Source organism: Cebidichthys violaceus, unplaced genomic scaffold (genome assembly GCF_023349555.1).
Source record: "Cebidichthys violaceus isolate CVI_PGR_0920_01 unplaced genomic scaffold, fCebVio1.0.p SCAF_25, whole genome shotgun sequence".
NCBI lineage: Eukaryota > Metazoa > Chordata > Actinopteri > Perciformes > Stichaeidae > Cebidichthys > Cebidichthys violaceus.
The window spans coordinates 7,403,313-7,423,791 of NW_027176428.1; the positions used below are offsets into that span (position 1 = coordinate 7,403,313).

The 20,479-nt window shown below is 40.2% G+C and overlaps 3 protein-coding genes across 4 annotated transcripts; 1 reads left to right on the forward strand and 2 right to left on the reverse strand.

The window, feature by feature from the left end:
* Positions 1 to 1,751: 1,751 nt before the first annotated feature.
* apof (apolipoprotein F) lies at positions 1,752 to 4,571 on the reverse strand. The gene is made up of 2 exons (XM_068720595.1): positions 4,410 to 4,571; positions 1,752 to 3,895 (listed from the first exon to the last, which is right to left on the reverse strand). Exon 2 carries the CDS (start codon positions 3,892 to 3,894, stop codon positions 2,566 to 2,568), a length of 1,329 nt encoding a protein of 442 aa, XP_068576696.1. The 5' UTR covers position 3,895; positions 4,410 to 4,571; the 3' UTR covers positions 1,752 to 2,565.
* A 1,180-nt stretch (positions 4,572 to 5,751) lies between these two features.
* c1galt1lb (core 1 synthase, glycoprotein-N-acetylgalactosamine 3-beta-galactosyltransferase 1, like b) lies at positions 5,752 to 20,396 on the reverse strand. Of its 2 annotated transcripts, XM_068720599.1 has the most exons (5): positions 19,842 to 20,396; positions 19,391 to 19,661; positions 17,039 to 17,703; positions 15,944 to 16,220; positions 5,752 to 6,397 (listed from the first exon to the last, which is right to left on the reverse strand). In XM_068720599.1, the coding sequence occupies exons 2-5, from the start codon at positions 19,614 to 19,616 to the stop codon at positions 6,063 to 6,065; spliced, it is 1,503 nt and encodes a 500-aa protein (XP_068576700.1). In that variant the 5' UTR covers positions 19,617 to 19,661; positions 19,842 to 20,396; the 3' UTR covers positions 5,752 to 6,062. The 2 variants fall into 2 exon arrangements, with proteins under 2 accessions (XP_068576700.1, XP_068576701.1); XM_068720600.1 differs by lacking the exon at positions 19,842 to 20,396 and having other exon boundaries at positions 19,391 to 19,820.
* Positions 9,669 to 14,069, forward strand: tac3b (tachykinin precursor 3b). The gene is made up of 6 exons (XM_068720601.1): positions 9,669 to 9,745; positions 10,940 to 11,060; positions 12,042 to 12,153; positions 12,358 to 12,402; positions 12,823 to 12,895; positions 12,980 to 14,069. Exons 2-6 carry the CDS (start codon positions 10,944 to 10,946, stop codon positions 13,035 to 13,037), a joined length of 405 nt encoding a protein of 134 aa, XP_068576702.1. The 5' UTR covers positions 9,669 to 9,745; positions 10,940 to 10,943; the 3' UTR covers positions 13,038 to 14,069.
* Positions 20,397 to 20,479: the final 83 nt, after the last annotated feature.

Sequence of the window (20,479 nt, forward strand, 5' to 3'; positions counted from 1 at the left end):
AATCTTTTTTTCCAAATCAGTACTTGAAAATATACCTAGGGGTGTATTTTGTCCACCAAGTTGGTACAACCTGCCCTCTGCGGCAACAGTTGCATTTCTCATTTATCCCTTCAGTTCTCACTCTCACCAGTAGATGTCATACTTGCCACATCATTTCAGACATTAGTTTGAATTAGTGAATTAGTTATTAATAGAAAATAAATAAAAAATGTGCCATGGAGAACAACTCATCGCTTCATCATATAGGGTTATTGAAAAGTCCTGTTTTAGAAGTGGCCCACCATAACCTGACACCAGATACAGTTCTCATTACTATTTCATTATTTTAATTCACATCATATTTACTAATTTAACAATACAATAATATTCTCCATAAGCTTGAACTCCTTTTTGTGTTGGTTAAAAGGCTGTTTAAGGATATTGAGCGTACAACATATTACACTGTAATTCAACAAAGTGTAATTTGAAGAACGTAAACTCCTTGTCAGGTTGTTAAAAATATCCACATTCTTAAAAATAATGCAGAGGTTGTGATCTCAGAGTCCTAAATGGCAGCTACAAATTCCCTTTTGTTTGTTGTACAGCACACCTACAAACCAGATCCTAGACGTCAGATCCTACCTTTGATATCAAAAACAAACATTGTTATCTCTGTACTGTGGATAAATGGGAAAAAGTTAAAGAAGTTTAAAATTGAGGTTATCTTCATTCTAGACTAACATACATACTATTTAACATTGTTTAATACATCTTAAACTGGTGTAGCTCCATTAATCAAATCAAATCCCTAACCATTACCAGGAAGCAGGCTGTTATTTGTTCTGTACTGGCTTATCTGGTTAAACAGCACAAAGTTTGTTCCTAATCTCTTTCCACTACATTTGGAGAGCTGCTGTGATATGTTCATTGCCTACTGTATATTGTATTGGGGGCTACTGACTTTGGATTCATCAAGCTTGGGTTGAGGAGTGCAGAAATATCTGTTTGGTAAATATGTGTACAGAGAGCAAAGTTCACAAAAAAGTGCCCAAAATTGTTGGGGTGCTGGTCCCAGTGTGAATTGGAAAAGAAGAAGGCTGCACACACACACACACACACACACACACGCATTGAGTTCACCTTGCCCCTTTTTGGACTGTGGGAGAAGAACCACTTAGAAACAGAGAGCATGCAAATTCAACAGTCAAATGTCAGCCAGCTGGGTTCAAATAGGCCTCAAATAGACATTCAGTGACAATTTTCCCAGCAGAATTGTGACTTGCTATTGTAGTTCAAATAGAAATAACATTAACAATGTCTTTGTATTTCATGTCAGTGTGACAGTGAGTCAACATTAACAATACCAGCACCCAGAAACCAAAGCAGTCAAACTGGAACTGTGCTCTGTATACTGTGACATCTCCAAATGTCTTTCATGAAAAAAAAAGCCTTTTCAGTCCTGTAAAATAAATAAGCTTTAATTGAGGTCTAAAAATCCTAGAATGTAACCTAAACTTAGTAAAGATGATTTTACTCCCAATTAAAAAAACTTTTTTTTCTTATAGTGTCTGTGGGCTCAGACTTATAATAAAACACTTGAAAACTCTGCATACCATGACTTAGCCTAAATAGTGTGAACCTGCACATCGAATACTATTTCCTTACTTATCAAGTGCTCACTGTTTCTTTTACCATAAAACTGTCTTTCTCAAGACCATTACAATACAAGCAATATGAGAGTGTGCACAATTACCACACTGACAGTCACTGTATGCACATATAGATGTAATATACACTTTATTGACATTAAAATAATTAAAAAACATATAAAACTACAAAACTTAGTTTTCAGTCTATTGTCCCTGCAATTAACACAAGAGGTGGGAATGTAACTCTGACCTGACAAAACGTTTTCATGGAAGGGAAGAAAACAACAAGAGTGATGAAGGACAATGACCAGAAGAAAAGACACCGGATGTAGAGCAAAATGAAAGTCTTGAGGGATTGGAGGTTTAATTTCCTGAGACCTGTTCTTCAGAAGTTGCTGCTTAATATGATACATTGTTCAACTATTTAATCAATTATACACAAAATGAGCTATTTTTCTACAAGAAGAAGAGGTTAAAAGCTTACTTGATGAGTTTGTTAAAGCTTGTTTGCAATTAATGTGTAATGTAATTACCTTTTTACTCTCAGTAAATTTCATTACATTTTTCTATATTGTCTCAAAAGATAAAACTAATTTACATATTTTACAGACTAATCAAAAAATCACTGACATCTTCAATAAAAAATAATCAGTGTGTCAAACTGTGTAAAATGAAGTTTGTGCAGTCACACAAATAAAAAGCTTTTATTCCCTATTTCAAAACTTCTGATAATTCACTGAGTAATACAAACATGTGTAATCTTGTTTTTCAAATAATCTAGATTATATAACGCCTGGTAAACCAATATGTTACTGATCAACCATGTCAGTTAACAAACACTGATCCTGTGTCACTGTCTTTTTTTATTTAATGTATAAACTAAATATAAAGATATTTATTGCTAAAGCTTCACAGGTGGATTTATTACTTCTTCAGTCTACTGGACAGTGATGACGCCATCCTCCCAGTTGAACTGGTTCACCAGCACGTCGTCCTCCTGCTTCATGGAGTTGAGCAGATACCTGACGCCTGCTTTCACACCGGTCTTCACACCTGCACCCAGAGCGTAGCCTGCCACCCCGGCAGTCCCCCCTGTGGCCACCATGAGAGCATCTGTGCCGAGGTCAACCGCACTGAGGATGGCTCTCTCCTTGGCTGTCTCCGAGCAGTTGACAGAGGCATAATACACAGCTGTGCCGAGGTTGTAGAGGGTGCTGACTGCAGGGATCCACTCCACCACGTTGTACACACGCTCCTCGCTTTTGTTGATGCAGCTCCTCTGGGGGCTTCGCCTCACCCGTCGACCCGAAGCAGTGGCGGTCAGAGCATCTTCCTCTGCGCTGCACTGACAGATCCAACATTCAGACTCTGTGGATTCAGAAGGTAAGACGCGACTGCCTTTCTTCAACACTCCCTGGTACTTCCCAGGTTTGAGTGGTCCACTGCTGGTCACACCAGCACACAGGACTCCCAGTCTCTCACAGGCGCTCACAGCCTCCTCTAGATCACCCGTAGCTCCTTCCACAGCTGTTCCTGCCAGTGTGGTTCCACTCACCCTGGTCCAACCCTCACAATGCCCTCCATGCTTGGAGGAACCTTCTCCCACCATGGTCAGCTGCTGGATGTTAAACATCACAGCCTCCATGTGGCGCCCTGCTGGATTCCTCCCTGAAGGCGATGATTCAGGTGCATGCGTGGATGCAGACTTGCTCACCCTCCTCTCTATCAGACCCTGCACCTCCATCAGGAGCTCCTCCGTGTCCGCCACTCCCAGCAGGTCGTGCAGCTTCAGCACCAGGGTCTGTGCTTCCGGTTGGCAGCCTGCCACCACCAACACGGGCACTAAAGAGAGACCCAGGAGCTCCTGGGGGAACATGGAGGATGATGGGTCGTCCACGGTGCTGGCAGCTAGCAGCTCCTCACAGCTGACGTTCCCCTGAATGTGGAGGTGATCTTGAATCTGCTCCGGAAGCTTTGTCCTGAGGACTGATATTATGTTTTTGGCAGATCGAACTCTCTTCTCTTTTTGTGCAGGATCGGGGTTTTCTGCAGATGGGATACCGAGCTGGAGTTTGGGTCCCAGGGGAGGCGGATGATCCTGTTTGGCTGTTTCCTCTCCCACTTCAGTGAGGTCAGCTCCTGGAAGCAGAGTGTTTCTCAGCGCCAGAGGAGGTGGGACCCTGCACAAAGCCTGTTCATTCAGCAGGAGCTGGATCACAATCAGCCACTTCAACTTGGAGGACATCATTCCAGTCTTGTTCGACATGCTACATTAAACACAGGAGAAAAGAATAAGAAAAACAACCCAGCAACATAACTAGTGAGTCCTTGTTGCACATACTGTTGATCCTGCAATAGAGTACGTCAGTCTTTAACTCACACGCAATGATTCATTGGCTAGTTTTGGCTATCCAGTCTTGTGACTGCATCTGTTTCACTGTAGACATGAAGAAAACATGAAATGACTCATAACTCTCATCCTGTAATGTTTCTAGTGGCACAATTAGTTATTGGTCTATATTGTATCATTTCAGATTTTAATTTAGCCTGCAAAAAGCCCTCTCATTAAATGTATATTGTCTACATTACAAACAAACAAAAAAAATCAATATTTAAAATGTGCAAGAAAGAGCAACACATCCCAATACAGGGCCTCTACACTGAGCTTGGCGTCTTTTCCCTGTACTAACTACGACTACAAATATAAATGTTGTTCCACCCACAACTTCATAATTTCATTGCATCTTTTGATCCTGTGGCAGCTTTGTGTCCAGCACCTACCTTAATAACAATCAGACGTGGAGTACAGAATGTAGCAGTGCGACCAAGATGGCTTCAGCGTGTAGGAGGATGCTTTTTGTGTTAGTTTTTTCCCCTCAAAATGTGCATAGCGGTCTTCTTTCTCTTTGCCTCCAATGAGAGTCTCCTCCTTTACACATGACATCCCACAGCCCTCCCTCTGTCTCATCTGTCTTTCAGCTGCCGCTTCTCTTTGGCCTCATTGCTCAACAGGGAGATCAGGGCTTGAATATTGATTCACGTGGGGAAAGTCCATGTGTTCTAAAGAAGTTTTGTTTGTCTGCCCCACTATCCGCTCATCCCTCCCCCATCCCGCTGTTCTCTCTCAGGCGGTAGGTTTTGTTTTTGATCCAAATACTTGAAAGAAATCTCCCCTCATGCCGTGAGCATGTGAGGAAAAGTGATAAGTGAGGAAGACGAGGGGCTATCTGAGGTAAAGACTAAACTCATTCACAACTCCACTTGATGTATTGTTGTTACTGCACACCTGCTCATTGTTGCTACATCTTAACACATCACTTTCCTGTACTAACTTCCTTTAGAAAAGGTTTTCCTCTATTTTTTGAAGCCCCATTCACTCACACATAAAAGCTGTTGGTAAAAGTCCATTCAGAGCACCCAGAATAGCATGGCTTTGCCCTGGAGCAGACTGTTGCTGTCCTATGAAAACCTTGTATGTTATATAAAAAAAAGGTCATAGCCTCTATGTGGCACCCTTCTTGTTTCAGGCTGCAGCATCAGCACCAAACAACACACAGACAAAGGTGGTGACTAGCTGGTGAACAAAGTGAGCATTTACCAGCTAAAGAGCCAGATATTTGGTTAGTGGAGACCAAATCAGCTTAGAGAGAGAGTGAATAGAAAAATTGCAATAAAACTCCAAGGTACTTTTGAACAATTAAACCATAACTGCTGGATGTGTAAAAAAACTGCTTGCCATCAAGCTTGTCCTATCAACTTTATATGGTGATGATATGTCGATATTGTGTTGACATCTTGTTTCCGCTTTTCTTTGCTGCATCATATTAACAAAAATAAATCAGGCTTGATTAAAATAAAGCATATGGTAATTGCTCATAATGCGCATATAGTTATTTGTTTGTGATATATTGTTAAATTATTGATTATTTAATAAATTCTCATTCTGGAAGATTTTTGAAGATCCCATGCAAAAACTGTAGGAACAATACAAATTTAACATTATATGCTTCATATGTACTTCAGATTTTTTGCTTCTTTAGGTCAACAATTCTGCTATTTTACAATCAGATACCGAAAATATACTTCACAAACAAGGACCACGCCAATAACAGTATGAGTTTCGAGAGGTTTATTGCATGATGGAATGATTGTTAGATTTAGGAAGCGGAAGGGGTCGAGGGATGAAGGGAAGTAGGGTAGGGGTAGAGAGATGAAGGGATGTAGGGTAGAGGGATGAAGGGATGTAGTGTAGGGATCGAGGTAGAGGGATGTAGGGTAGGGGTAGGGGTAGAGGGATAAAGAGATGTAGGGTAGAGGGATGAAGGGATGTAGGGTAGAAGGATGAAAGGATGTAGGGTAGAGGGATGAAGGGATGTAGGGTAGAAGGATGAAGGGATGTAGGGTAGAGGGATGAAGGGATGTAGGGTAGAGGGATTAAGGGATGTATGGTAGAGGGATTAAGGGATGTAGGGTAGAGGGATTAAGGGATGTAGGGTAGGGATGGAGGTAGAGGGATGAAGGGATGTAGGGTAGGGATAGAGGTAGAGGGATGAAGGGATGTAGGGTAGGGGTCGAGGTAGAGGGATGTAGGGTAGGGATGAGAAATGAAGGGATGTAAGGAAGAAGAAACAAGGAGGGTTGTAGAAAGGCAGTTAGCGATGGGGGACCGTTGGTGTCCGGCGGCTTGCGGAAACGGGGGGAATAGAGACTGTAGGGTGGGGGCCGTCTCTTCGGAAGCTCTGGTGGCGTCCCCTGTTGTTCCTGTAATCCTGCGAGAGAGAGAGAGAGAGAGAGAGAGAGAGAATAGAAAAACAAAAACGGGGTTGGGGGGAGGGATGTGAAAACAGAGTCGAAGAGTAAGTGAACGGGTTCATTGTGCTTAAATACAATGTGCAGAGGAAATGAGCTGTGTTCTGGGCGTGGCCCCTGTTCCTGAACTAAGTTTATAAAACTCAATATATGTTGATAATTTCATATGAGATAATTTCAGAAACCTATTGTAAGGAAGTCTTTGACGTGGCCACTGGATGTTCACTTTATATTATTTAGTTGAAAATTTCTTCACTTCTGTCTCCATCTCATATTCATTTTCCATGCTCCTCCATTGTCCCCTGCTGGAGACGAAAGGTTGTGATCTCTCGGGGAATGGAGGCCTAATCCGCAGCTGGCCTCAGCCACTCTGAAGAAACAAAGTTAAAATCATTAACATCATTAGACTGAAGCCAAAGTGTCATACTGTGTACTGCCTGCAAGTTAAATGTGGGGTTGTTGGTTGATATTGTGTTCTCACCTGTTTCATTCGGGGAGCCTGGATATAGGGAAGCAGCCCTCTGGGTTTCATCAAGTTACCAATCGAAAAAATCTGACAATTTGCAAGTGTGATTCATAAATTATGATGGTTTACGAATTCATTTCTGTCGGGAACTGAGTATAATTAACACTTGGTATACTCCAATCAAAAATGTGTTAGTTTAAGACGATGCTCTTCACACAGCTGAGGTTTCATTAATCGTCAGGGAGTATCAGCTCATTTGTTGTGAGTCTCATGATCTCACACCAATAGTCCCAGTGTAATTATCATGTCTTAGTCTGTAGTCAAAGTTCACCCTTGAACTTGGAGGCACTAGTTGTGAGCGACTTACAATGTTTTAATATTTGTAGTTTACAGATTTGAAGATCCAGACATAATTGAAATGTGAAACTAAAGTAGTAGTTGTACACTTCTATAGGCTCTGAGTGACTCTGTATAACTGTGCCTCTTCTCTGCGCAGAGAATAAATACTTTTAAAAGACAAGTTCTGTTTGACAATATTCTTCATTTCAGTTTAAAAAGAAAAAAAATATTTTCCGCTACACTTTGGAAAGTCTTAGACTGGTGCCAAATCAATCAGTGCTAAATCCAAAATATGTTTTAAGTAAAATCTGAATTCCCTCGTGTGGGACTGAAATGAGTTCAATCACACTGAAAGTTCCCTACAGTCATAGTATTTATTGTAACTGTGGTTTCAAGCTGAACTTTTAAGCCAACATGGACGAGAAGTCCTTAAAGTGATCCAAAGAAAAAGAAAAATGTTTACATTTAGTTTCAAGACAACTGCGCAACTCCATCTCCTAAGGAAGATCAAAACATCTCACAAAATCTATTTAATTCTGGGAAAACCTTTAAAAGTTTGTCTGCTCTTCTGCTTGTTGTCCCAGGAGGTTGTGATGTGAACCCCAACATTGTTGGAGTGGATGAACAACATACTGATGGTGGTGCTACAAGCTTGTTCTAAATGACAAGAAAAATGCTTCAGGTGATGAAATACTAGTTCCATTATTTTAAAGTATATTAAGACAGACACGATGAGCAATATTAGTTAAGGTTTTGGAGGTATTGGCAATGCGTAGCATTCTACTTCCCACCTTAAAGTCAATTCAATAAATCTATATTGTCCCTGGGGGGCAAATCTGGTGCAGCATAAACCCCCCAAAAAAGAAAACATTGGAGAAACATATTACATATGACGACAACAACAAACACACAATAAACAACAAGTAAAAGCAAACATCAATTTTTCAAAGTACAATGAGTAAAAACGTACAAGCAGAACAAAAGTGCAACAGTAAAAAGTGAACGGCAGTTCTTGTTCCTAACAGTGTTATGAATGAAGCACATTCTAGTGACTGATGTTAAAAGAGCCCAAACTGCATTTCTTTGTCTGCTTTCCTCACTAGTGAGGAAAGCATGAAGCCGGGGTAACGGTAGTGAAGGTATTCCACCGTCACCACCTTTTCTTCTCCCAAGATTTTCATGAAGGGTTACATTCCTGATTATTTCTAAAGTAGTACTTAAGGAAATGTACTTGGTCATTGTACCAGTCTGAGTATGAGCATGGTTACTCATACAAACACAATAAGTCAATAAACCAGGATTAGGGCAGTGCTATGACGACTTTAGTTTGAGTTGACTTTTCCTGGCTGCTCTTCTGAACACTTCAGCCACAATGGAAAACGTATTTTCCTAATAAATGTCAAAGCTTCAAGACAATCAGGCAATCAGAAATCAAGTGTTGATTTTCCATTAAATACAAATAGTTTGATTAAAAAATGACACATCTAACACTGCCACTGTAAATGCTGTCATGAACACAATATGGTTTAGGATGAGTTGAGTTTTGTTGTTCCTCAAATATGACCTTACTAATTTCAGGTGGGTGTAATTCAACTTTTTGGGCATTTGTCTGTGGAAGGAAAGGGTCAGCTGGAAGGCTTCCATTTGTCCTTTCATTGGTTCAGAGAGTGTGGGAGTGATTTGGCTGTCGGCTCTTACACACCAGTCATTGGCGGTGTTGACAAAAAAGCAATATCCGCTTACAGGGCGTACGCTGTTTCCAAGTCCAGTCCACTTACACAGGAACATAATGCGCTCAATTTCTCCTGGGAGACACGGACACAGACACACACACACACACACACACACACACACACACACACACACACACACACACACACACACACACACACATACACACATACACACTTAAACTGTACTTCAAGGTTTTGCAGTTTGTTTGCATTGTTTGCAGTTGTAATAAGCAAAACAAGTATAATATTTATGGTAAATAGTGCTATATTAAATTAATTCATGCATCCATCTTATAACCATGTGTATCGCTTCTTGTGGCATATCTGATTTTCAGACTTATTGGGTCAACTTGTAGAGAAATTCTTCCCTTTTTAATCAGTAAGAATGGGCTTTGTGGCATAATTAATGATTAATTAGTCACTGGTGTACCACATTAAACATTTTTATTTTAATATTTATTTCGTAAGATAACCTAGTGTGAAAAGATGCAAGACTTCTTTTATTTTTATATTTTATTTATATTCTCATGTTGACGCTTTCAATTATTTGATAAGACTAATGAGAAAGTGTGTGTGTGTGTGTAGAGGGGTGGGAGGGGAGGGGAGTTTGGGTGGTGGGTGGAGCTCTAATTTGATTACAAATGAGCTCAAGGACTGTAATAATTGAGATAAGAGGCTGTTGGGCAGAGAGACATTTTCAGTCGGCATTGAGTTCCTTTGATATCAAGTAAACTGTTGGGCGGATCAAGATCTTTCAACACTGTTAAGAGGTGAGACATTCATGTTGCTCTGATTCATTTGAAATAGATTATGGTAAAAAAAGGAGCCTTATGAAGTTATGAGACGTCATTGTTCACGAAGAAGATTCTGTACCAGCATTTTTTTCAGATTAAATGCTTTTATTCTCTTTTTGTCAAACTTGTATGATTTATAGGATAAGTGAGTAAATTGATTGACTGCAGGTTTGGTAATGTCTATCTGAGCAGAGAATAAAGTAGCTCTTCCTCTGTGTGTATTTAATCAGAGCTTCTTTTTGCTTTGCTGACAGCCTAGCCAGGCCAACCGCACGTTTCAATTAGAAATGTCAGTGCATGTGAGTGTTCACCAATGGTTAGCTCAGGGCTGCTGCTCTGCACTGCTCTCATACGGCAGTTTAAACTAATAACGCCGTCCTCACCGACAGTGTCGTGAAGGAAGTGTATCACCAACAGGTAAACACTGTTGGCTCTGGCAGCACTTTCCCCGTGGGTTGCACTGTAAGCGCTGTTAGCATTATTAGCTATGAACTACCAGTTCACCGTCGACATGTTGAGAGCCAATCAGAGGCAATCAAAATGCTCCCAATCTCTGATCTTGCACCTTTCAATTTTAGTTAAACTCGCTTTAACATCATTAAGTTATTTTTACAATCTTAACTGTCCATTTAATCTGCATTTTATGCACGTCTTCCGAAAAATCTTTTTTCAGTTTAGTAACTTAATTAATCTGAATTAATTAATACAAAGTTGACAAATTGAACCCTTTTTCTATTTTGCCATTTGGGCTTCACATATGAAAGTGAAGTGTGACTGTTAAAACACTTAAAGACATGTTTTAAATTAGCTTGTTGGGAAAAACCTGAGATCCTGTGATGTAGGGCCTGATTTCGAATGTAGCCTACAGATATATTTTATATTATCCTATATTTGTCATCATTTTAAAACTTGACACTTAGATAATTACAGTACGTTCATGAGGAGATTTGTCAGCTTGGGGTTTTTTTAAGCTGAAGAGATGGAAATAATATGCAAAGAAAATAAACAAATCAAAAAAAGGAATCACCCAAAATATTTTAACCCTGATTATGTGACACACAAGAGTGTCAGCTTTGGAGCTATGAAGATACACTCCTGGCCACTAGTTTTTGCTGATATTGTTTCTAGGCTACATGTTCATAAACCATTTACATCTGATTTCTGTTTCAGAGTGATGGAGAGAACTCCCAACGGCTGCGGCACTCGTGCGTCACTGGTTGCTTTGGTCGTCCTTGTCTTAGTTCCTGTGAGGTCTGGATGTAGGGAATACACCTACAAACCACTGACAGAGGTAAGACTACATACATTGAGGGCCTTTCTCATTTCTCGATTTTGTGCCTCCTGGTCTCCTTGCTCCTCCAGCTTGTGACCTGGAAATCGATCTGAGCACTCCACCTTGAAGGATGTCCCAATTACTAAAACGCATTTCTAGAATTAAAGAGGGTAGCCCGAGGGCTATTGGGGAGGATACACAGATACATCCTTTGTTGAAGTCTTTATATATATATATATATATATATATATATATATATATATATATATATATATATATATATATATATATATACATATATACATATATATATATATATATATATATATATATATATATATACACACACACACACACACATACATACACTGCCTGGTCAAAAAAAAAGTCGCCACCTGGATCATCATGCCTAGTGCCTACTGTACAAGCCTGTGGGGGCAGTGCTATGATCTGGGGTTGCTGCAGTTGGTCAGGTTTAGGTTCAGCAACAGTATGTGCTCAAAGAATGAGGTCAGCTGACTACCTGAATATACTGAATGACCAGGTTATTCCATCAATGGATTTTTTTCTTCCCTGATGGCACGGACATATTCCAAGATGACAATGCCAGGATTCATCGGGCTCAAATTGTGAAAGAGTGGTTCAGGGAGCGTGAGACATCATTTTCACACATGGATTGGCCACCACAGAGTCCAGACCTTAACCCCATTGAGAATCTTTGGGATGTGCTGGAGAAGGCTTTGCGCAGCGGTCAGACTCTACCATCATCAATACAAGATTTTGGTGAGAAATTAATGCAACACTGGATGGAAATAAATCTTGTGACATTGCAGAAGCTTATCGAAACAATGCCACAGCGAATGCGTGCCGTAATCAAAGCTAAAGGCGGTCCAACGAAATATTAGAGTGTGTGACCTTTTTTTTTGGTGGCGACTTTTTTTTTGGCCAGGCAGTATATGTGCACATACACACCTTGCTAAAGGATGTTTTGTCTTTCAGGCTAAGCCGGAGTGCTGTGCTAGAGAACATGCAGAGCTGAAGAGATTTAAAGACATTGACTATGACAGTTTTGTGGGTCTAATGGGAAGGAGAAGTGCTGCTCAACCAAAGAGTGAGTTTATTTTACTCACACCACGTCTTACGGTACTCTTTGTCACTGACCGGGGAGCTTCTGTTGTCTAACCGCCGACTCTTTTTGCATGTCACAGAAACACCAATAAAAAGTATGAATTTGAAACCAGCTTCCAGCATTTTTCTGTAACGACCTAACATATTATGGTATTGCATATTACATTTCTCTGTTCATCTTGTGTAGGACACACTGATCACATCTTCGCTGATATGTTGGGGCGGCTAACAGGTGAGTGAAATCAGCAACACAGAGCATTGATTCAGTAAGTCATACAATATCTATTGATTTACTATACATATTTTTTTACAGTGTATTGTGTGGCTATTTGTAGGACAAATATACATTTGTGGATGATGATTTTTTTTAATCAATACCAAAAATAAAATAACTCCCGGAAGCTTGGACATTTGAAGCAGATATCAAGTATGAGATTTGACAAAAAAAAAAAAAAAGTATAACAATTGATATTTATTTTTATATAAACATGTTAAAAAATATTTTGTATAAACATTTTCTAAATCTAACTATCCATCATATAAAACTAAACTTTCAATTAAACTTAGTCCGGCTTGAAAAAATTATGTTGCAACAACTAATGTAGAGATTACGATAACTACTTGAATGTTTTTTTTTTCTTTTCATGAACAGGAATGGCTTGTCCTTGTGCCGAGGAATATTTACAAACTAAGAGAGGCCAATTCATCAATCATGGAAGGCAGAGGTATGTGCATCTTCCTCAAAATTAAATAACGAAACAAAAAAATGTGTTGCCAAATCCTTTACAAACCTTGTTTTCTTTACTTAGGTTTCAACGCTTTCCGTGGTGGGATGTCACGCCTCCCCCACCTCAACACAGACTGTAAAACCTGCAGTCTCTCACAGCGCTGATAAATCCTCACAGCTTTGTAACAGAGCACGATGTATCAAAGTTATTAAACCACAGGGAGGTGAAAAAGCCACATTAACCATGCATGGATGCTTTTCTAGTGTCAATAGAATTGTTCCGACTTGTTGTCACGTAAACAAATGTAAAAACAAAACAAATGTACAGTAAAATATGCATTTATTTATAGTGATTTAAGTACCAAACGATCCTGCACACTAATCACACAAAATAAATTTACACACTTAAGTGTACTGACTCAATTTAAATGTCAATACCAACATAAATACATTTCAAATATAAATACAGTACTGTACACCTTTCCCTTAGATCAAATTTGAATGTTGGAGTAGATTGTCGAGGACTGGATGTGTGGTACCACAGGCACCAGAAACCAGATGTGTTGGGCCCGCACAGCTGCCCGCAGAAGAATCTGCCCTATAGTCCTTTGCTACTAAAATGTTGTACAAATTAAAATTAATTTCAAAGGAAGCAATTATGTAAAACATGCTGATTTGGTTTAAACTGGATTTTTCCACTTTAATAAAAAGAAAACAAACTGAACATGCTCTGTGCTCATGTACAGAAGGAAACTGAGTGTAAACACGTACAAAAGGCATGACCTCATACATTTTGAACCTTGAAAAACAATAAGAGGTTTAAGTGGTTAAAAAGAAAAACAGCAATCATCAACAAAAGTGCATTAAATTTTCACTTAAACGACAAATCTATTCTGTCTGAATCATCACTGAATCCTGACTGATTCCAGAAGCCAGTTTCTGTATTTGGTAATTACTGTATCACCCACAAAATGAATTATTTGTTTGGTTACAAAGTAATAAAGGAACTGTTATGAATACTTTTAAATATGCACAATGTACCAACTACAAAACAAAAGGTCGGGCCCATCCAGAACTTAAGAATTACACAACATTGTACAAACTAAAAATAAGAGAAGAATTCTTGCTGACATGAACAAGTCATCTGCTGGCTTTCCCAAAGGCCATATACTCATTACATTGGAAGGATTCAATAAGATGATACTCCATCTGAAAGCATCACTCTCATCATGGTAATGTCACAGTGCAAAGTCATGTGTGCAGCTGATGAATTATACAATCTCAAATTGACAAGGCACAAGCTGATGAGCCCACAAGCAAGAGATGAGGGGAAGTGTGAAGTGTGCGTGTAATAAAGGAATTTCAGGAAGCACAGGTAGATATGATCTGGAGAAGACTGCGGTTCATTTCAAAATAAATAATTGTATTTGACCAACTACTTCCTTGTCTGGCTGAAGGTGTGTTTAACCATTGTATTCCAGATCAAATTAACCCCATGGTGGAGAACAAAAGGATACAGTTAACTGGACATAATGACATAAACAAATAAAAAGCACCTGGATTGATTGACAAAAATACTGACTAGTGTGTCTGTTATCATCCCTCGTGCAAATCTTTGGCTGGACTGTATACATTTAGTCATTTGGACTTTTCATTTAAAAGCATCATGCTCACATCAATGTATTTCTATTAGCCATAGAGAAATAAGAACGCATCCAAACAATGGTTTCTATCGTCTTATCGTTCTATCTGTATTTTGTGTGTGTGTGTGTGCGGGGGGGGGGGGTATGGGTGGGTATGATGTATTTGTTTTTTTTCTAGTCCACTAATACTTGATTAAGGCTGCAAGATCACAGCGGAAATAGCCGTCACTTTCACAATGACATTTATGTAGCTGAAATAAGTCGATTAATCAATTGGTCAATCGACAGAAAATGAACGGGCAGCTATTTTGCTTATTTTACTTCTTTTCTCAACCATGCAAACATTACGTAGGTCCAGTTCCTTTGTTAAGAGGATTTGCTGCTTCTCTTTGTCTTATAAGTAATAAATTAATCATTTTTGTGTTTTTCCATTGTTGGTCATAAAACGTTATTTGAAGACTTTAGGAAATCTTAACGGGCATTTTTCACTACTTTCTGACATTTTATAGGCCAAACAATTAGTTCGTTGAGAAATGTATTTGGAAATAATTGGAAGATAAATCTGTAATGATATATGGAATCAAGCTTCTCTGAGTTACCGCAGCATACAATCAGATAAAAAGGAATAACTCCTCCACAGATCGTGTACACAGTGTTAATCCTGCCTAAAATGCTTCTGAATGCAGCCTGACGAGTTTGGGATGCAGCAAACTGTGACATGGAAACTGGTTAACCACAATATGCTCAAAAAAAACACCTGTATCACTGTGGACAAATGGGTGTTTGACTGATGTACAAGGGGAGGCACTTTTGATTTAAATGTAATTTGAAAAGCTTTATGCTCCGTCTGATCAGCTCTTGACGTATGCTGGCTTCCAAGGCATATAGTCATCTGTGTGAAATTACGTCAAACAACTCCAGCAAACCACAAGCTACTTCGCTGTAGAGAGTGGCAGTTCAAGTTGTTTTGGTGGATTTGCAATAGTCAAGAAAAAGATAAAATATTTGAGAAATCAAATTTAACTGGCTCTGGAATATAATAGGATCATATGGATTAAAAAGGTGCTTTAGTCAATTAACAAATGAGTGCAGGTTACAGAAAGCCATTCCCAACATCTAAAGAAGATGTTCAGCTGTAAAACCACCTAAAAAAATAACCTGAAAACGAGGGTAAGTCATAAATCACCTCTTAGCCTTAAGACCAGTCTCGCAGTTGCAATTCACATTAGCAGCAGTCCTTCAGAAACGCACTTGTGTGTGGAGACATTTCAAACCAAAGTGGACTCATTTACTACTTTTGTAAAAATCAGCGCGAAGATTATCACAATGAATAAGCAGTTTCCGTCACGCACCCACACAGTCAAACTGTTATTTGCCTGCTGGGACGGCAGGAGGGTCCTTACCAGCAGCAGGAGGGGGATCTATATCCTGTTCCTTGTCAGTCCTGGATGGATCAGCCCCCTCTTCTTGCCCTTTCTCCGAAGAAGTCAGCTCTGTTTTTCCTTCTGCAGCATCCTGGGAACTTGACTGCTTAATATTGTACCCCAGCGGGGTGGGGGGCTGGTAACGATATCTGTAGCCAAAGGCACGCAGGTGATATGTGTAGTACTCCAATAAGTACATGTGTGGAGCATCTACATAGTGGAATGACACAGACAGGTCCGAGCAACAGTTTGGACCCTGAGGAAAAAAAGAGAGTAATGTAGTTATGCAACAACACAGAGACAAAATGGTTGAGCTTTCATTGTTACTGTGGCTTTATCAGTTTGACTACAAACAGCGATGGGAAAACTTTGTTGACTGTCATACATTTTTTCACCGCAGACTCACAGACAGCCACACTCACTGCACCACTGCCCATTGCAAGCAAAAAGCCAGTAAGAGTAATTTGTTAATGTAATCTATGCAAAACATATACAGAAGACAAAAATGAACTCTCAACGGAATACAGTTCATTGAGGTAACTTGGGAAAAAGCTGCACTGAAGCAACAAACACTAGAGGACACTTTTAAAAGAAGAGCGAAATTCCCACAGCGACTGTGACAAGGCCCAAAAGATTACATACAGTGCTTGTTATCTCATACTTGATGTTTTGTATAAATGATGATTAAAAAAACATTAAGGAACAGATTGGATGTGGGGATTGTTTTTGTTTTTTAATGCAAGCTATTCAATTGTTAAGTATATACATTTGATTGATTTTAATACCTTCAATGTAGCCTACTTGAAGTGTGCACTATGCAGCCATATTAGGAAAATAGAAGTATCTGAATATATATATATATATATATATATATATATATATATATATATATATATATATATATATATATATATATATATAGAATCTTTTAGATCAGGATTGGGAGCAAAAAAACACATCCGTTTTAACAAGCATATAAAAAATCTTTTCAAACATTAGCAGTGCTGAAGCTGCATCATACCAGTGTAATACCACGTCAACAAAGAGAAAGTCCAGAATGATTGCTGCACTTGCCTCTGAGATTGGGTAATAGCAGTAGCTCCAATACCAGAAGCTTTTGGGAAACTTGGCAGTGAGGTGCTGCTCGGGGACAAATGGGTGAAATGTCTCCCTCTGCTCAGCGTCTCTGGAGTCCCCTGCCAGCACTCCAACTTTCTCCATGCACTGCCCCATTGCCAGGTCCTCTACAGAGGTAGTGTGAGTGCAGACTTTGCTTTTAAATCCTTCTACAAATCGCCGCAGAGCCTCTCTGCTCAACACATAGCCCGCACCGCCACTCATGTAGCCCTGCTTGGTGTAGGGCTTGAATCTTCGGCCAAAGTAAATCGGCTCGTCCGGCGTGTGGTTCGAGAGAACCAAACGCAGGTTGTCTACAATGACGTAGGTGTCGTCATCTGCCTTAAGGAACCAGTCCGCCTCGTTGCTGTGATGCTCGTAGACATAATGGAAGGCCCGGATCGTTTTCCAGTAAAGCTGGTCTCGACCCTCCTTTGTACCTAAGCCCACCGTGGGGAAGTCGGGGTCGTCCACAGAGCTCATGAAGACCACGATGTTGCAGTGGCGACTCCAAGTGGACTTCACATGGCGAGTCTTCTTCTCCAGGTTGTTGGGTCCAGTCATCACCCAGCAAAGAATACGCACTTTTTTGTATAGTTCATCAGCCATGCCGCTATCCTCACCTAGTGAGAAGATACACATATTAATACAACATTTCGCATTGTAATCTCTCTATAATAAACTGTGATAGTATCCAATCATAGAATACATAATATATTGTTGAAGGGGAAAAGACAACATTCAAAAGAGGAAATGAAATATGGGGTGTAGGGTTTAGCATAGAAAGCAGAACGAAGGACGTGAGAATGTTCTTTCAATGAACTCAGTAATGATGGAAAACATTTGTACTTTTTTACAGAGAGGAATTAGTGAAGCACATCCCGCACTTCTCCAGCAGCCACCAGGTCGAGACCAACCTCTGAAGAAGGGCCTCTACCACAGCCACCATCACCAGCCCGGCCAGCAATAGTCTCTTGCCCTGGGAGCACAAGCACCTCCCCCACAGCCACCAGCACCTCATGCACCTGTGCTCCCACCCACACATCAGCCAGCTCCAATGTCTTGGAAGACAAATAGCGTGACCCGGTTCTCCCTTTGTCTAGGTGTCAATGAGCTTGGAACCTGATGCGGATGTCAATAATGAAAAAGGGCAGTACTCACACATGCACCTTTTACACAAAACAAACAGTGCCAGCTATCTGAGAATAATAGATGTGAAAATCGAGAAATTGCCCTGAGACCTCAGAGGGTTTTAAAAGAGAAATAGTCTGTCTATAAATAGTCTATTGGGTAAAGAGTTGGGTGTAAAGAACAATTATATTGTGAACTTCAATACACGTTTTGAGTTTTGCATTAGTATCAGACCATAAGCCATAAAGCAGAATGCAGTGTCTAAGAGGGACAGATACACTGCCCTACCCAGCAGGCAAGGGTTAAAAGGAACAAGGAAGCTTAAACTTGACATTGTGATTCAATGGGTGTGGGGAAAACTGTGGTAACATTTAATCCTTTAAATAAAACATAAACTTGGTAAGGGACCTGATATTGAAGTATGTTGACATATTCACAGGGCAGCTACATGGATGTATTACAGAACTAGCTATGGGGAAGTGAGCCAAACGATGACTTCTTTACCCCAGTTAAGTGCTGAAACAATCGAAGGCAGATACATCTGTAAAGACTTCAAAAAAAATCTGAAAGAAGAAATACAGCAACTGGATTGAAGGTTACATCCACAATATTAAAAGACAGCAGTATTAGTACCAGAAGTTGCAGTAGTAGTTGTATATCTACAGTAGTAGCAGCAGCAGATGTAGTCGTAGTAGCAGTATTAGTAGCAGAAGTATCAACAGCGGTAGTAGTAACAGTAGTACTTCTTTTACTCCAGAGGGAGGTTTTTTCATAAGAACAGTGGTATGAGAGTAAGAGAGTGGGAGAGTGGGAGTGAGTGAGTGAGTGAGTGAGAGAGGGAGGGAGAAAGAGACAGACCGACAGACAGAGAGAGTGAGAGACAGAGTAATATCTGCTTAGTTCCGGACTTTAGTGATTACGACTATTTAATTGAGGATGATGTTTTATGCTTTTCTTGGATTTCCAAAAAAACATTTGACTCAGTTGAACATAAATGCATTTTTGACAGTGACAAATGCAAACACTTTGTAAACAGGTTTTTAGACATGGTTACTATGATACATAAATGAATCGTAACAAGCTTAGCAATAACTAGTTTAATACTATGTCCTATAAGTAACTGATGTTTATTATTGTATTTACTTTCCCCAATAAAAAATAAACTTCCATATGGCGTACCTGTATGATGAGGGTGCCTTAGGTTGAAAAGAGCAGACCTCTCCTTCTTCCATATCTTCCTCTCTTCCTCGAGCTGTTGCTGGTGGTCATGAAGTTGGTCGAAGCTGCTGGGCTGCTGTGCTGACATGGTCCTCTCAAAGCACACCTGTCGCAGAAACACGTACAGCGTGAAGGTTCCCACCACGAAACCCGCACAGAAGGAGAATCTGGATCCGAGGGCCGTCATACTGGACCGGGTGTCCTCACTGTTAGTCGTTCAACTTGGCAGGTGCTGAATGAGATGGCGAAGGAAACAACACGAACACACGGTTCACTACAAGGGGCCCTCAGTCACGAGCTGCAAACTTCCAAGTATCCTCGCTGTTAGCGAGTGTGTGCAGAAATGACAACGTGAAGTGTCAACGGGTAACCGCGTCACTCCGTGTTTGAGGTGGGGTTAAATGGTACTCACCAGCAGTATCGCGTACACCATAGCAGCTGGAGTACCCCACAGCTACTTCATTGCAACAGGACACATAAACTTTGTAAAAGCGAAAGCTGAGCCAGTTTTGACCACAACGTAGCTGTTTGTTTCCCCCTTGCTGAACTAGAACTTAGCTCAGCTAGCAGTACTAAGATGTTGCTAACAGTTATCGTGGCGAAACTGCGAGCGAGCTAACAGCTAAATATCCGGGATAGAAAATAACCGACTTATAACAGCACTTGTTCTCATCGTCTCCTGGCCTTGTTGGGACAGCTGTTGGTAAACGTTAGCTGGTCCGTTGGTTTGATCCGACACTGCTAACCGTAACTTCAGTGCTAAGTTAGCAATCCTTCGTGTCGTGTCAACATAACGTCAACTAACAGAAACGTTACCGTTATCCAGGTGACCGACCGAGCTGGCTGGATTTACTGTTGATTGGACTAAGCCCAGTAGTTTAATGAAAATGACGTTACAGACAAAAACACCCATATACAAATGTTTCAAAACGCTGCAGAAACTACTTCGAACTAATCTGGGTGCCGTTTTCCGCCCACAAGACGCAGCTTTTTCCGGTCAGGTCGGGATATTTCAAAAGAAAAGCACAGGCGCGTCCTACCGCAAAGAAA

Coding starts and splice junctions, on each gene's coding strand:
- apof (XM_068720595.1), bottom strand. CDS start 3,894: ATGTCGAACAAGACTGGAATGATGTCCTCCAAGTTGAAGTGGCTGATT.
- tac3b (XM_068720601.1), top strand. CDS start 10,944: ATGGAGAGAACTCCCAACGGCTGCGGCACTCGTGCGTCACTGGTTGCT. Junction 11,061..12,041: donor CCTACAAACCACTGACAGAG/GTAAGACTACAT, acceptor TTTGTCTTTCAG/GCTAAGCCGGAGTGCTGTGC. Junction 12,896..12,979: donor ATCAATCATGGAAGGCAGAG/GTATGTGCATCT, acceptor TTCTTTACTTAG/GTTTCAACGCTTTCCGTGGT.
- c1galt1lb (XM_068720599.1), bottom strand. CDS start 19,616: ATGACGGCCCTCGGATCCAGATTCTCCTTCTGTGCGGGTTTCGTGGTG. Junction 17,704..19,390: donor AAGGCACCCTCATCATACAG/GTACGCCATATG, acceptor TCTTCTCACTAG/GTGAGGATAGCGGCATGGCT. Junction 16,221..17,038: donor GCTATTACCCAATCTCAGAG/GCAAGTGCAGCA, acceptor TTTTTTCCTCAG/GGTCCAAACTGTTGCTCGGA.